This window comes from Somniosus microcephalus, chromosome 9, assembly GCF_052327205.1.
Source record: "Somniosus microcephalus isolate GS21.2 chromosome 9, FLI_Smic_1.0, whole genome shotgun sequence".
NCBI lineage: Eukaryota > Metazoa > Chordata > Chondrichthyes > Squaliformes > Somniosidae > Somniosus > Somniosus microcephalus.
The window spans coordinates 125,436,809-125,454,257 of NC_140995.1; the positions used below are offsets into that span (position 1 = coordinate 125,436,809).

At 44.9% G+C, this 17,449-nt stretch overlaps 1 protein-coding gene across 1 annotated transcript in view; it reads left to right on the plus strand.

Moving 5' to 3' along the window:
• epb41l2 (erythrocyte membrane protein band 4.1-like 2) overlaps positions 1–17,449 on the plus strand; it is a 165,497-nt gene that overhangs the window by 71,210 nt on the left and 76,838 nt on the right. Inside the window, 1 exon segment of the mRNA XM_085997140.1 lies at positions 2,236–2,454. Within this exon segment, the coding sequence (XP_085853266.1) occupies positions 2,236–2,454 (219 nt within the window).

Genomic DNA, 17,449 nt, shown 5'->3' on the forward strand with positions numbered 1-17,449 from the left:
CCCCTCGCTCTCCTTCCCCCCCCTCGCTCTCCTTCCCCCCCCTCGCTCTCCTTCCCCCCCCCTCGCTCTCCTTCCCCCCCCCCTCGCTCTCCTTCCCCCCCCTCTCGCTCTCCTTCCCCCCCCTCTCGCTCTCCTTCCCCCCCCTCTCGCTCTCCTTCCCCCCCCTCTCGCTCTCCTTCCCCCCCTCTCTCGCTCTCCTTCCCCCCCCCTCTCGCTCTCCTTCCCCCCCCTCTCGCTCTCCTTCCCCCCCTCTCGCTCTCCTTCCCCCCCTCTCGCTCTCCTTCCCCCCCTCTCGCTCTCCTTCCCCCCCTCTCGCTCTCCCTCCCCCCCCTCTCGCTCTCCTCCCCCCCCCTCTCGCTCTCCCTCCCCCCCCCTCTCGCTCTCCCTCCCCCCCTCCCCCGCTCTCCTTCTCCCGCTCTCCTTCCCCCCCCTCCCCCGCTCTCCTTCCCCTTCCCCTCCCCTCCCCTCCGAGTACAAGATTTCGGCAGGTCACTTTTATTCTGCTTTTAGGGGTGGGCCTGAACCAGGATATTGACAAGAACTTTTGACCTATAGAAGTTCCCCATAAGCCTTAATATCCAATGGGACTTCTAGTTCTTTGTCTCAATTCTTGTGTGAAAGCCCACCCTAAAGCTGTCTTAAGATTTTGGCCGCATGTCTTTCTCTGTTAATATTTTCCCAGGGTTTCCTTCCTGTGGAATTCGTGTCATATCTTTTGTCCGTATCCTTCATTGATCTCATGAGGCCCAACCAGAAACCTGTTTGCTCCAGAGTGTTACCTCCTTTATGACATAGCAAATGTTTACGTTAACTTCTCCAAACTTCCTTCCATATCTTCGCAAGCATTTCTGTTAAGCTAACTGAAAATCCTACCTTAGCATGATACATAAACAAGGTTCAGATCTTAACTTAAAAACAACAGATAATCGCTTAGCAACAGGTAGTCGTATATAAGGAAACCAAAACATTAGCACTTCGAAGCATCTATCTGGTCCGAGGAGACCTTCCGTTTGCAATTCGAACATAACCATTTAAACGCAGCATTTTTCGTGTCACAGTTTAATCACATAACCATATACATTTTTAGGCATCTTCAAGTTAGCTGCCTTTTTAAAAAAAGAGGGATGAGCTTTGTTTGGCCAAATCACTTTTTCATCTGACTTTTCTTGGTTCTGGAGTTTGAATTTGGGGAGAAAAATTTCCTTTGAATGAATTCACTTTGTTAAGCCCTGGACACTGCTGATGCAAATTTGTTTGGCAGTGCTTCTGCTGTCGGGCTGCCAAAATTGATTTCATTGAACAAGTGCAACATTTGATGTGAATCTATGTTCCAGAATGGATAGTAGGACCTTATAGAGACAATGGGGAAAAAAACAAAGTACCCTTCTAAGCTTTGCAAGTCATAAGTTTCCAAACTCGGGTCCGCAAGGGGGCCCAGGGAATCCAGAAAATCAGCGGGTTTATGTCCATGTACTAGGCATGCTGTACACTGCAAACAGTGTTCTGAGAATTCTGTATTTTACATTTTCTCTCATTGTTAGTTTATAAGCAAATTATTTATGTTGCTATACTTCTGCCATGATGGCATTGTTTTCTTGCAGTCCATTGCAAGCTGGAACAGGACTTCCTTGGAACTAGCTATTAGTAAGGAGTCCCCCATATATACAAGTTTGTCAGAAATAATGTAGAAATAAAGTTTAATAAAATAGATTAAATAACAGGTGAATTGGGAGGGAACTAAAGTGTATAAAACTTTTATTTTTAAATTTTTCTTTTCAATGAATAAAATAGGGTAATTATATCAGTGTTAAATTTTCGTGAATGAGTTAAACAAAAAAGTTGAGACCTGAATTTTGTGTTTGCCCATCTTTAATCTTTAACGTAACATTCAGTGGTTTAATTTTCATACTGAATGGCAAATTTGAAATCCATAAAAATAAGGCTCACTTTGAAATTGCATGATTTATTATATTGAAGAAACAAAGCTATCCTTTAATAGTGTAGTTTTATGACTGTAATAGTTTGGTTCAGTATCATGACACCGGGACTGAAGTCTTAATCTGGTAGGTTTGAAGAACGACCACAAATAGTTAATTTCAGTAACTTGCTGCTTTTGGCAGTCCTACTTATACCAAGCAGTGGTACAATAATAAAATAAATACGGTGAGAATTCATTTATATTGTACTGAAGATGACTTTTTTTTGTTTCAAACCCGCCCCCTCTATCTCCTGCAGATATTACTTATGCCTTCAACTTCGCCAAGATATCGTAAGTGGCCGTTTGCCGTGTTCTTTCGTAACTCATGCCCTTCTTGGTTCTTGCACGTTGCAAGCGGAACTTGGGGACTATGATGCAGATGAACACAAAGCAGGTTATGTCACAGAATTACAGTTTGCTCCAACCCAGACAAAGGAATTGGAGGAGAAAGTCTTTGAACTGCACAAAACACACAGGTAGAAGTTGGTCATTTTTTCTTCATCTATCATGCATATTTAGTTGTCAAATCTTGTTAAGTAATGAGATACTTGCGGGGAATCATGAGGATAGACTACTTGAATGAGGCATAAGAATTGATGGGCTATTCTTTGAATAGTAATACTTTTATTCTGCAGTACCATATGATTTAACTAACTGCTAAAAATTGTAGTGGTCGAGGCTTGTCTTTTGGTTTTTGATTTTTTGAGGAGGAAAACATGGCAGTCAGTTTGCACACAGCAAGGTCCCACAAACACCAATGAAATGAATGACCAGTTAATCTGTGTTGGTGGTTTTGTTTCATTGATGCATGTTTTTGGGCCAGGACACTGAGAACTCCCTGCTCTTTGGAAAAACTTCCATGGTAGTTTTTACATCCACTTGAACAGGCAGACTTGGTTTAAAGTCTTAGCTGTAAAATGGCCTTTCTGACAATTCCCTCAGTTCTACATTGAAAAGTCAGCCTAGATTTAGTGCTGGATTGGGGTTTTGAGCCCACCGTCTCCTGACTCAGAAGCAAGAGTACTACAACTAAGTCAAATGCATGATTTTGGACAGAAGTCACCTGAATTTCCCAGCAGGTGTGAGTAGGAGAACCATGATTTGCATACTGTACTTCAATGTCTGTGCTGGATGTTGTATCAGAGAACATAGTGTTTCTTGGTCTCCCCCGTTTCTGGTTTATGACTCTGAGGAGCTGGATTTTACATAGAATTACATAGAATATATAGCGCAGAAACGGGCCATTCGGCCCAACTAGTCTGTGCTGGTGTTTATACTCCACACGAGTCTCCTCCCATTCCATCTACCTCACCTGAGTCTTTCAGCATATCTTTCTATTCCTTTTTCTCTCGTGTACTGGTCTAGTTTTCTTTTGAAAGCATCTAAGCTATTTGCCTCAACCACTTCCTGTGGTAGCAAGTTCCACATTCTAAGGATTACATAGGATATACAGCTCAGAAACAGGGCCATTTGGCCCAACCAGTTCATACCATCGTTTATGCTCCACTCGAACCTCCTCCCGTCTTTCCTCATCTAACTAAAAGCATAACCCTCTCTTCCCTTCTCACTCATGCTTATCTAGCCTCCCCTTAAATGCATCTATCCTATTCACTTCAACCACTCCCAATGGTAGCGAGTTCCACATTCTTACCACTCTCTGGCTAAAGCAGTTTCTTCTGAATTCCCTATTTGATTTCTTGCTGACAATTTTTTATTGATGGCCTCTAGTTTTGCTCTTCCCCACAAGTGGAAACACTCTCTCTGTAGCTACTCTATCAAAACCTTTGAGAATTTTCAAGACCTCTAAGGTCACCCCTCAGCCTTCTCTTTTCAAGAGAAGAGAGATCCAGCCTGTTCATCCTTTCCTGGCAGGTATACCCTTGCATTTCTGGTAGCATCTTTGTAAATCTCTCTTGCACCCTCTCCAGTGCCTCTATCCTTTTTATAATATGGAGACCAGAATTGTACTCGGTGCTCAAAGTGTGGTCTAACCAAGGTGTTGGATACAGGTTTAGCATAACCTCTCTAACTTTTCAATTCTATCCCTCTAGAAATAAACCCTAGTGCTTGGTTTGCTTTTTTTACGGCCTTATTGACCTGCGTCGCTACTTTGTGATTTGTGTATTTGTACTCCGAGCCCTTTGCATTTCTACCCCATTTAGATTCTTCTTTTCCAAGTAATGTGACCACCCTATTTTTCTTACTAAAACGTAATACCTCACTTTTATCTGTTGAAATTAATTTGCCAATTATATGTCCATTCTGCAAGTTTATTAATGTCGTCTTGTAACTTGTTGCATTCCTCCTTAGAATCCCCCCCTCCCCACCACCACCAAAATTTGGTGTTACCTGCAAATTTAGAAATGGTGTTTTTTGATTCTGGAGTCTAAATCGTTAATATAATTGTGAGCAACATTGGTCCCAGCACTGATTCTTGTGGGACTGCACTTTCCACCTTTTGCCACTCTAAGTAGCTACCCTTTACCCCTACTCTCAGCTAGCTGGCTTCAAGACAGAAAGCAATCTATCCATTCTGCTACTTGTCCCCCGACTCTGCATTCTTTGACGTTATTCATTAGTCTATTATGTGGTACCTTATCGAAGACCTTTGGGAAATCTAGATAAATTACATCATCTGCATTACCCTTGTCTACTTTCTCTGTTACTGCTTCAAAGAATTCAGAGGTTGGTCAAGCAAGACTTTCCCTTTTGAAATCCATGCTGACTGTTCATTATTATATTTTTGGTTTCTAGATGTTCTATTTTTCTCCTTTTTAGTAGTGATTCCATTGTCTTTCCTACCACCTATGTTAAGCTGACTGGTCTACAGTTCCCAGGACGTGTTCTATCTCCCTTCTTAGATATAGGTATTACGTTGGCTATCTGCCAGTCCTCTGGCACTGCACCTTTTTTCTATCGAGTTATTAAATGTGTAATAGTGCCTCTGCTATCTCTTCACTATTTTCTTTTAAAATGCATGGATCTAATCCATTCGGACCAGGGGTTTTATCCTGAGTTTGATTAGTTTATTTAATACAAGTTGAGCGTCCAAAATCCAGAGTTCCGGAATGATCCGAACTCCGGGACGATTGGTGACAGGGTTGTCCTGAATCCGTAAAATGTTCCGGGATCCGGAACTCCGGATTTTGGACGCTCAACCTGTACTTCAACAAAAAGCCATTAACTTTTTTTTGAAAAATCCTATGAAATATGCGAGTGATGCAATAAAACTTTAGTGTTGTGTTTTATCCTCCTTAATCTGCACAGCTCCACTAAGTGTTTCCGCCAGGCTGCGGCCACGGCACCATGCAGCCCTGGTGGCTTAGTGTGGGCCATCGGCTGCTTCGCAGAGTCCCTCCCCTTTAACAGAAGGGGAGGGGCAGCGAAACGTGTCAGCGCTACGTGGAGCGGCCCAGGCATTTCTGCACTCGGAACGTATTTCTGATGTCCGAAGTCCGGAAACGCCCGAGCCCAGGCTGCGATATTTCCAGACTTCGGACATCAGAAACACGGTCCGGAAAAACACGAAAACCGGCTCGGCCTTGGTCCTGAGGTTGCCGGATTCAGGATGCTCAACCTGTATATATCTCTTTATTTTAAATGCAGTTATCTCATTATTAATCTCATCATCCAATGTCATGTCCACCTGATCTGTCTCCCTGGTAAATATTGAAGCAAAGTAATTATTTAATATACCTGCCACTTCGCTATCGCTACCTGTGATTTTATCCTGACCATCCCTTAGTGACCCTATTCCCATCCTGACTTTCCTTTTTTTATTTGTGGCTGTAGAATATTTTACTATTTTGTTTTATGTTCCTTGATAATTTAATTTCATAGTTCCTCTTTGTTTTCTTAATTGTTGTTTTGACTTCTTTCCTAATCTTTGTATTCTTCCTGGTCATGCATTCCCCTGCTGTCATGTCCATGTACTTAGTGTCTGCCTCTTTCCTTACCCCCAATTTTTCCCTTCTGTCTTTATTCATCCATGGTGTCTCATTTGTATCTAGCTTCTTCTTGTTTTTTAGTGGAATATATTTTTCCTGGACTCTGTTGAATACCGTTTTAAATGTTTCCCATTGTTGTTCTACACCATTGTTTGCCAATATTGGTGTCCATTTTATTTTCCTAAGTTCTATTCTCAGCCCCTCAAAATCAGCTTTTCTCTAATCTATTACCCTGGTCTTCGTCATACTTATGTCCTTCTCAATTATTATCTTAAAGCGTATTATATTATGGTCACTATTGCCTATATGTTACCCTACTTTTACTTCTTATCTGCTCTGGTTCATTCGCCATTACTAAATCCAGTAGTGAATCCTCCTTTGTTGGGCTTCTTACATATTGAGTTAGAAAGGAGTCCTGAACACATTGTAGGAACTTCATTCCCATATTGCCTTTACCTACCTCTCCTGGCAAATTAGTTGAAGTAGTTGAAATCCCCCATGATTATTCTATTTTTTACTCATTGTCCTAATTTGTTTGCATATTTCCCCCTCCATCTCTCTTCCACCATTAGGTGATCTGTAGACGAGCCCTATGAGGGTAATTAATCCTTTATTTTATCTCTACCCACATGGATACTATTTCTGTCTTACCGATAGCTGTGCCACTTTTTTCTACTGCCATTGTGTTATCCCGAATAAGTACAGCTATTTCACCTCCCCTTTCCCCCACTCTATCTTCTCTTAATATGTGATACCCTGCAATGTTTAATTCTCAGTTCTGATATTTTTGAGGCATGTTTCAGTAATCCATACTACATCTGGTTCCTCGCAATGTATTATTGCCTCCAGTTCCTCTGTTATATTATGGACACTGTGCATTGCTGTACAGACAGTTTAACTTATTTTTAATAGCAGTTCCTCTCACTTTATTTTTAACCATCTTTTTAGACTCCTGTTCTATAACTCTCTTTATTTGCTGGCCATCTATTGTTGGTTTAGCCTTTCCTATGCTCTCCTTTCCTCTTGCGTTTATATTTAGGCTGGTTTCCTTTCTTATGAATACTTCATGCATTCAGATAAAGAGCTTTTAACTTTCTACCATTATTCCCTGTTTTCACCTTATTCGCTGATCTATTACTGTTAACCTCTTTGTCCCTTCCTATCACACTCTGCTTATCTTTACCCAAATTGCTACACTGCTTACAGGAAACTTTGTTATATCCGGCACCGACGGGACCGAGCTGTTGCTGATCTATCAAAACTGCCGGACATACCAGCGTTAATGTTGAAGCATACGGAGGTTTTCATCTCTGTATCTGACAACAAACACTGTTGCTTAGCAACAGCTTCAAACAGTCGGCCTGTACCTTGGAAGCATCTCTGTAGCTCAGCAACAGCTTCAGAGAGACTTTCCAGAGCCTGACTGTTGGGGAAAAAAAAACCACGAGAAGAAAAAAAACCACGAGAAGAAAAAAAACCTAACAAAACGGCTCCTGATTTCTGCTGGTAGATCGAGGTTTCCGGACATACAACCTCCGGATAAACCAAAGTCTCCTGTATTATGTTCTTATGTTCCTTATACTGCTCCATTGCCTTGACTTTTCTCTTTAGATTTCTAAATTTCCCCTCACCTGACCTCAACCCCCCACCCCTTTTTTAGTTTAAAACCTTACCTACAGCCCTAGTTATTCGATTCATCAGGGCACTGGCCCCAGCCCGGTTTAAGCGGAGCCTGTCCCGATGGAACAGCTCCCTCTTTGGTCAGTACTGGTGCCAGTTTCACATGAATCGAAGCCCCTTCCTCCCCCACCACTCTTTGAGCCACGCATTTAACTCTGGTCTGCTGGTCCCTATGCCAATTTGCACGTGGCTCAGGTAACAATCCAGATACTATTACCTTTTGAGGTTCTGCAGTTCAATTTGGACCCTAGCTCCTCAAACTCTCTCAGCAGAACCTCATTCCTAGATCTACCTGTCGTCGTTCCTATGTGGGCCACGACAACTGGATCCTCCCCCCTCCAACTGCGAGGAGATATCCTTAACCCTGGCACTGGGCAGGAACACCTGGCTACAGCTGCAGTATCTATTCCCCTGACTATACTGTCCCCTACCACTACAGCATTCCTTTTCACTCCTGTATCATGGTGCTGTGGTCAGTTTGCTCATCCACCCTGCAGACTTTGCCCTCATCCACACAGGCAGCAAGAACCTCATACCAGTTGGATAAGGACAAAGGCTGAGGCTCGACCATCACTGCACCTGGGGTCCCCTTACCTGCCTGAGTTGCAGTCACACCCTCCTGTCGCTGACCACTAACCAGCACTCCGTAACTAAGCACTCTGAGTAAAGAAATTTCTCCTTATTTCCCTATTGAATTTATTAGTAACTATCTTGTGTTTATGGCCTTTAGTTTTGCATTCCCTCACGTGGAAACATTCTCTCCACATCTACTCTATCCAACCTATTCATAATTTTAAAGACCTCTATCAGATCACTTCTAAGTCTTCTCTTTTCTAAAGGAAAAAAGCCCCAATCTGTTCAATCTTTCCCGATAGCTAATCTCGCAGTTCTGGTACCATCCTTGTACAGGAAACTTTGTGCTATCTGGCACTGACGGGACCGAGCTGTTGCCGTTCCCTCAAAACTGCCGGACAAACCAGCGTTAATGTTGAAGCATACGGAGCTTTTCAGCTCCGTATCTGGCAACAAGCACTGTTGCTTAGCAACAGCTTCTAAACAGTCGGCCGTACCGTGGAAGCGTCTGTCACTTAGCAACAGCTTCAGAGAGACTTTGCAGAGCCTGACTGTTGGGGGAAAAAAAAGCCACGAGGAGAAGAAGAAAAACCTAACAAAATGGCTCCTGATTTTTGCCGGTGGCTCGAGCTTGCCGGACATTTAGCCTCCAGATAACACACAGTTTCCTGTAAATCTTTTTTTGCACTTTCTCCAGTGCTTCTATGTCATCTTTAAAGTAAGGAGACCAGAACTGTGCACAGTACTCTTAAGTGCGGCCTGACCAGGGTCCTATACAAGTTTAACCTAACTTCGCTTTGAACAAATTTTATTTGTGAACTTGAAGTATAATAGTACAAATAACTTTATTCATTCACCCTCCATCCCAATAGGATATTATTGTAGTCCCACCAGAGTGGAAAGAAAGCATGTGATTCTTGCTTGAGAAAATGTATTCCTTTAAGAAAACTGAGGACACTCTCCATTGTGCTGTGGTATTACTACCATGCTAAATGAGATAGATTCAGAACAGATCTATTGGCTCAAAACTGGGCATCCATGAGGTGCTGTGGGCTATCAGCAGCAGCAGAATTGTATTCCACCACAATCTGTAAACCCGTGGCCTGGCATTATCTCTCGCTCTACTATTACAAAGAGGTAGAAGCCATGCTTCAGCTATACAAAGCCCTGGTTAGACCACACCTGGAGCCCTGAGCAGTTCTGGGCACCACGCTTTAGGAAGGATAAAGTGGCTTTGGAGGGAGTGCAGCGTACGTTTACCAGAATGATACTTGGACTCCAAGGGTTAAATTACGAGGAGCAATTACGCAAACTAGAGTTGTATTCCTTGGAATTGAGAAGGTTAAGGGGAACAGATAGGGTAGATAGAGAGAAACTATTTCTGCTGGTTAGGGAGTCTAGGACTAGGGGGCATAGTCTAAAAATTAGAGCCTGACCTTTCAGAAGTGAAATTAGGAAACACTTCTACACACAAAGGGTGGTCGAAGTTTGAAACTCTCTTCCACAAATGGTAATTGATGCTAGATCAATTGTTAATTTTAATTCTGAGATTGATAGATTTTAGTTAACACAAAGTATTAAGGGATATAGGGCAAAGGCAGGTATATGAAGTTAGGTCGCAGATCAGCCATGATCTCATTGAATGGCGGAACAAGGAGAGGCTAAATGGCAAGGGATCCAACCCTGGTTCAGAGGAGTGCAGAAGAGCGTGCCAGGAGCAACATCAGGCATATGTAAAAATGAAGTGCCAAACTGGCGAAACTACAACACCAGACTACATACATGCTAAACAGATCAGATTGAAGCTCTGCAGTCCTGCCACATCCAGTCGTGAATGGTGGTGGACAATTAAACATCTCCTGGGAGGAGGAGGCTCCATGAATATTCCCATCCTCCATGATGGCCCAGCACACGAGTGCAAAAGACAAGGCTGAAGCATTCGCAACTATCTTCAGCCAGATGTGCCGAGTGGATGATCCATCTCTGCCTCCTCCTAAAGTCCCCGCCATCACAGAAGCCAGTCTTCAGCCAATTCGATTCACTCGACATGATGTCAAGAAAGGGCTGAGCGCACTGGATACAGAGAAGGCTATGGCCCTGGCATTCAGGCTTGGGCTAAAGTGACAAGTAACATTTGTGCCACACAAATGCCAGGCAATGACGATCTCTAACAAAGAGTCGAACCACCACCCATGACATTCAACGACATTACCAAATCCCCCACCATCAACATCCTGGGGGTCACCATTGACCAGAAACTTAACTGGACCAGCCACATAAATCCTGTAGCTACAAGAGCAGGTCAGAGGCTGTGTATTCTGCGGCATGTGTGTCTCCTCTTGACTCCCCAAAGCCTTTCCACCATCTACAAGGCACGAGTCAGGAGTGTGATGGAATACTCTCCACTTGTCTGGATGAATGCAGCTCAGTAAGCTCGACCTCATCCAGGACAAAGCAGCCCGCTTGATTGGCACCCCATCCACCACCTTAAACATTCACTCCCTTTGTCACTTGCGCACCGTGGCTGCAGTGTGTACCATCTACAAGATGCACTGTAACAACTTGCCAAGGCTTCTTTGACAGCTCCTCCAAACTCGTGACCTCTATCACCGAGAAGGACAAGGGCAGCAGACGCATGGGAACACCATCACCGCCAAGTTACACACCATCCTGACTTGGAAATATATCGCCATTCCTTCATTGTCATTGAGTCAAAATCCTGGAACTCCCTCCCTAACAACACTTATGGGAGTAACGTCATCACATGGCCTGCAACGGTTCAAGAAGTTAGCTCGCCACCACCTTCTCTAGGGCAATTAGGGATGTGCAATAAATGTTGGCCTCGCCAGCGATGCCCACGTACCATAAAATAAAAAAGAAATTTGCACCATGTATGGTGTCATTTTCTCCCTTCGCTGTTTTTCCTCTGTTATAAGCAGCAGAAAGTTGTTGCCGTCTAAACCAGGAAATGTTTGAAATCAATTCTGTAAAGGTTCAAAACTTCATCCTACGGTCGTCTTCATATGAAGAGTTCTCCTTGAGTTTTTCCTCTACTGAGTTGCAAACCTTTTTGCCATTTCTTGGAAGCCATGTTATGTATTGGTGAACTTTGGTCATCTTTGTGTGAGTTTGAGAAGTGAATGTTTGCATGCTATTCAGTCACAGGAAGCCTCACAAATGGAGTCCATTCCTGTCTTCATCTGATTTCTGTGAGCACACTTCCAGGAGCGGTCACTCATTAATGTTCATGAGCAGGAACCCCAGAGGATTTTTTCCCACTCCCTAAACTCTGCACTGAGGCAAATCCTAGTACCCCTACCATTATCCCTGACCAGGGATGGAACTTGATTTATACGATATGGCTGTTTACTGCCATATCCAGCTGAGCCGTTGGAGGATTCTAATCCCAGTTTTACAAATGAAGTAGACTGTGATGGACTTTTCCCAGTGATTATTTTTATGACATTGTTATGTGATTTTTGTTAAGTGTGAAATCTGTTCTAAACTCGGCACAAGATCCTGACGTTGCCAACTTGTTGACAGGAAGGTGATCTTGGCTACAGGGATCTTCAAACTTGATTTCTTTCAAGCACAAAGCAACCTGAGATCAAAACAAGGTGTAGTCCTCCATTTGCTGTATGGCAGAATTAAGTGTTGGAAGAAATGTTCTCGGCAATGTTTGATAAAAATACACTCCTAAATCCATTTTCTGTGTTATGGAAAGGGCACCCTTCTCCATGTCGGTCAGAACGGCACAGAAGGAGGCTATTCGGCCCATCGAGTCCACGCCGGCTCTCTTTAGCGCAATCCAGTCAGTCCCATTCCCTCGCTCTATCCCCGTAGCCCTGCAAGTTTATTTCCCTCAAGTGCCTATCCAGTCTCCCCTTGAAAACATTAAGTGTCTCCGCTTCCACCACTTCCGTCGGCAGCGAGTTCCAGGGGGCGCAAAGCCGCTAACGCCTCCCACAAAATTCAGCGGGAGTTTAGCGGCAGCAGTAGCCAGTAGCGCCCCGTGGCACTGCGCCTCTGGCGATTACGTCATCGCCATGGGCAGCGCCCTGGCCGCAAACTTCGGCCGCGCCCCCTGACCTACCGCCAGGTATGTCCGACGGACATGGTGGCATTGTTGTGGCCGCACGGCGCAAATTAAAGGGCAGGTGCCAGGCGGCCCTTTTTTTGGCCGCCAGCCAGCACCTGCCCCCGTCCACTTTTTTATACAAGGTGCCGGCCGCTATCGCTCAGCCCGGCACTCCTCTTGAGTGCCAGACTGTGTTCTCAGCACGCCGCTCCCCAGTGGTCCAGCAGGGCCAGGGTGTGCGCAGCGCTAGGCCCTTCCCCTTTAATCAGGGGAGGGAGGCCTGCAATACCGCAGCGCTATGTGCCGACGTGCGTGGCGCTGTTGCACGTAGTGCTGCGATATTCAATGGTAGCACCGCAGGAAGGAGGGGTTGCTCTTCCATTACGCGTCCCGCCTCCTGCTTGGATTGCTACCACTGAATTTACAGTGCAGGGGCACTAACTTTTTCGGTGAGTTAGCGCCTAGACTCCAAAAATCTATCTCTTCCTGCGTTGAATATACTTAACGATTCAGCATCCATAGCCCTTTGGGGTAGAGAATTCCAAAGATTCACAACCCTCTGAGTGAAGAAATTCTTCCTCATCTCGGTCTTAAATGGCTGACCCCTTATACTGAGACTATGCCCTCTAGTTCTAGACTCTCCAGCCAGGGAGAACAACCTCTCAGCATCTACCCTGCCAATCCCCCTCAGAATCTTATGTTTCAGTGAGATCAGCTCTCATTCTTCTAAACTGCAGAGAGTGTAAATCTCTTCCAGTGGCATACTGTTTGGCATTGTTTGATACTTTGAAAGTGTTCTCATCAGTTCTGGCTGTGGTATCAAATCAACTTGCATTTATTTTACATCTTTAACATAGAAAAACATCCCAAAGTGCTTGAGGTGTAAGGAAGAAACTTGATACCAAGCCAAAGGTGGGGTGAAGGGAGTGGAGTATGCACTAGAGGGCAGAGTCAGAGGGACAGAGTTTGGGTGGGTGGGTTATAGTGCTAGAGAAAGTTGGAGATGGGAAGAGGTAAGTCCATGAAGAGATTCAAACACAATACCAACATAGCTTCAGCAGAAAAGAGCTTTGGCAACCAAACCAACCTGTCAACATACTTGCAACAGAAAAGGCAATGTGTTGTTGAAGTCTTCCCTTGAGCACTTTCTAAGGGGCTCTATTAGTGCCATCGTTTATATTGCGACTATAATTTTTATAAAATGATTATACTAAAGACTAGTAGAAAGCTCTCCAGAAACTGTTAGTATCCTGATTTTCAGTCTGTTGGCTCGAGAACTTTGATTATCTTCATCTCCAAAGACTGAAACTAAGCTTTACAACCATTCCTTTGGTTGCAATTATAACTTTCCGCTATCACACAGGAACAGGAGTAGGCCGTTCAGAGCCTGTTCTGCCATTGAATTAATCATGGCTGATCTGTACCTCAACTCCGTTCACCTGTCGTTGATCCATATCCCCCAATACCCATACCAAATAAAAATATTGATCTCCATCTTGAAATTTTTCATTAACCCAGCAACCACAGCCTCTTGATCTGTCTGTCCCTTGTAACCTCTTGCTCCCATCCACAGAACATAAATGGGAACAGGAGTAGGCCATTCGGCCTGCCCCACCATTCAATATGATCATGGCTGATCTGATCTTGGCCTCAACTCCACTTTCCCACCTGCTCCCCATAACCCTGGACTCCCCTGTAGCTCAAATATGTCTATCTCAGCCTTTAATATATTCCATGACTCCCCCTCCACAGCTCTCTGGGGTAGAGAATTCCAAAGATTCACGACCCTTTGAGAAGAAATTCCTCCTCCATCTCGGTTTTAAAAGGGCGACCCCTTATCCTGAAACTATGCCCCCTAGTTCTAGATTCCCCCACGAGGGGAAACATCCTCCCTGCATCTGCCCTGTCAAGCCCCCTCAGAATCTTATGTTTCAATAAGATCACCTTTTCATTCATCTAAACTTCAATGAGTATAGACCCAACCTGCTCAACCTTTCTTCACAAGACAACCCCTTCATCTAAGGAATTAAGCTAGTGAACCTTCTCTGAACTGCCTCCAATGCAAGTATATCCCTCCTTTAAATAAGGAGACCAAAACTGCACGCAGTACTCCAGGTGTGGTCTTTCCCAGCGCCCTGTACAGTTGTAGCAAGACTTCCCAACTTTTAAACTCCATTCCCCCTTGCAATAAAGGCCAACATTCCATTTGCCTTCCTAATTACTTGCTGTACCTGCATGCTAACTTTGTGTTTCATATACGAGGACTCCCAAATCCCTCTGTACCGCAGCATTTTGTAGTCTCCATTTAAAAAATAATTTGCTTTTTTATTTTTCTTACCAAATTGGATAACCTCACATTTTCCCACATTATACTCCATCTGCCAAATTTTTGCCCATTCACTTAACCTAACTATATCCCTTTGCAAACTGTGTCCTCCTTACAACTTGCTTTCCCACCTATCTTTGTATCATCAGCAAATTTGGCTACAGTACACATGTTCCCTTCAAGTCATTAATGTAGATTTGTAAATAGTTGAGGCCCCTACACTGATCCCTGTGGCACCTCACTAGTTACAGTTTGCCAACCTGAAAATGACCCATTTATCTCGACTCTGTTAGTTAGCCAATCCTCTATCCATGCTAGTATATTACCCCAAACCCAGTCAGCTCTCATCTTGTGCAGTAACCTTTAATGTGGCACCTTATCGACTGCCTTCTGGAAATCCAAATACACTATATCTACTGCCTCCTGACTTAAGTCTCATCTGCAAACTTGATATACAACTCCCTATTCCTTCATCCGACTCATTGATATTTATACATGGTGAAAAGCTGCTGCCTCGGTGTCGCTCCCAGGGGAACACCATTTGTCACATCCTGTCAATCAGAATACATTCCCTTTATCCCTCCCCTGTCTCTTACTTCCCAACCAATTTCCAACCCAGGTCACAAGGTCACCTCCAATTCTGTACACTTATTTTTGCTAATCTCTTGTCAAATATCTTCAGGAAGTCCATATAGACAACATCCATAGATATTTCCCCATCAATCATGTCCGTGACGTCTTCAAGCAAGTAACCTAGGGAAAGAAATCTGCTGTCCTTACCTGGTCTGGTCGATATGTGACTCCAGACCCACAGCAATATGGTTGACTCTTAACTGCCCTCTGAAAAGGCCTAGCAAGTCACTCAGTTGTAACGAATCGCTACGAAACACAAGAATGAAACCGGATGGCTCACCCGGCATCAACCTTGGCACCGGTTACGGATATGGCAAAGGCATACCCAGCCCAGTCGAACCTGCAAAGTCCTCCTTGCCAACATCTGGGGACTTGTGCCAAAATTGGGAGAGCTGTCCCACAGACTCGTCAAGCAACAGCCTGACATAGTCATACTCACAGAATCGAGTCATACTCACAGAATCATACCTTTCAGCCAATGTCCCAAACTCCTCCATCACCATTCCTGGGTATGTCCTGTCCCACTGGCAGGACAGACCCACCAGGGGTGGTGGCAGTGGTATACAGTCAGGAAGGAGTGGCTCTTGGGAGTCCTCAACATTGATTCTGGACCCCATGAAGTCTCATGGCTTCAGGTCAAGCGTGCGCAAGGAAACCTGCTAATTACCACCTACTGCCCCCCCTCAGCTGATAATCTGTACTCCTCCATGTTGAACATCAGTTGGAAGAAGCACTGAGAGTAGCAAGGGCACAGAATATACTCTGGGTGGGGGACTTCAATGTTCATCAGCAGGAGTGGCTCGGTAGCACCACTACTGGCCAAGTCCTGAAGGACATAACTGCCAGTCTGGGCCTGCGACAGGTGGTGAGTGAACCAACATGAGGGGAAAACCTACTTGACCTCATCCTCGCCAATCTACCTGTCGCAGATACATCTGTCCATGTACGCAGTGACCACCGCACAGTCATTGTGGAGACGAAGTCCCATCTTCACACTGAGGACACCCTCCATCGTGTTGTGTGGCACTACCGGCGTGCTAAATGGGATAGATTTAGAACAGATCTAGCAGATCAAAACTGGGCATCCATGAGGTGCTGTGGGACATCAGCAGCAGAATTGTATTCCACCGCAATCTGTAACTTCATGGCTCAGCGTATCCCTCACTCTACCATTACCACCAACCCTGGTTCAATAAGGAGTGTAGAAGAACATGCCAGGAGCAGCACCAGGCATACCTAAAAATGAGGTGCCAACCTGGGGAAGCTGCAACACAGGACTGCATGCATGCTAAACAGTGGAAGCAGTATGTTATCCCACAATCAACGGATCATATCAAAGCTCTACAGTCCTGCCACATCCATTTGTGAATGGTGGTGGACCATTAAACAGTTAACTGGAGGAGAAGGCTCCATGAATACCCCCATCCTCGATGACGGTAGAGCCCAGCATGTGATGCAAAAGACAAAGCTGAAGCGTTTGCAACCATCTTCAGTCAGAAGTGCTGAGTGGATGATCCATATCGGCCTCTTCAGCCAGTCTTCAGCCAATTCGATTCACTCCATTTGATATCAAGAAACGGCTGAGCGCACTGGATACAGCAAAGGCTATGGGCTCCGGCAACATTCCAGCTATCGTGCTGAAGATTTGTGCTGCAGAACTAGCCGCGCCTCTAGCCAAGCTGTTCCAGTACAGCTACAACACTGGCATCTATCCGATAATGGGGAAAACTGCTCAGGTAGGTCCTGTCCACAAAAAGCAGGACAAATCCAACCCGGCCAATTACCGCCCCATCAGTCTACACTCAATCATCAGCAAAGTGATGGAAGGTGTCATCGACAGTGCTATCAAGCGACACTTGCTCCCAATAACCTGCTCACTGCTGCCCAGTTTGGGTTCCACCAAGACCACTCTGCTCCTGACTTCATTACAGCCTTGGTCCAAACATGGACAAAGGAGCTGAATTCCAGAGGTGAGATGAGAGTGATTGCCCTTGATATCAAGGCAGCATTTGACCGAGTGTGACATGAAGGAGCCCTAGTACAACTGAAGTCAATGGGACTCTGGGGTGGGGGGGGGAAAAGAGAAGAGTCATACCCAGCACAAAGGAAGATGGCTGTGGTAGTTGAAGGTCAATCATCACAGCCCCAGGACGTCGCTGCCTGCGTTCTTCAGGGCAGTCCATGCCCGCGTGCAACAAGACCTGGACGATGTTCAGGCTTGTGTTGATAAGTGG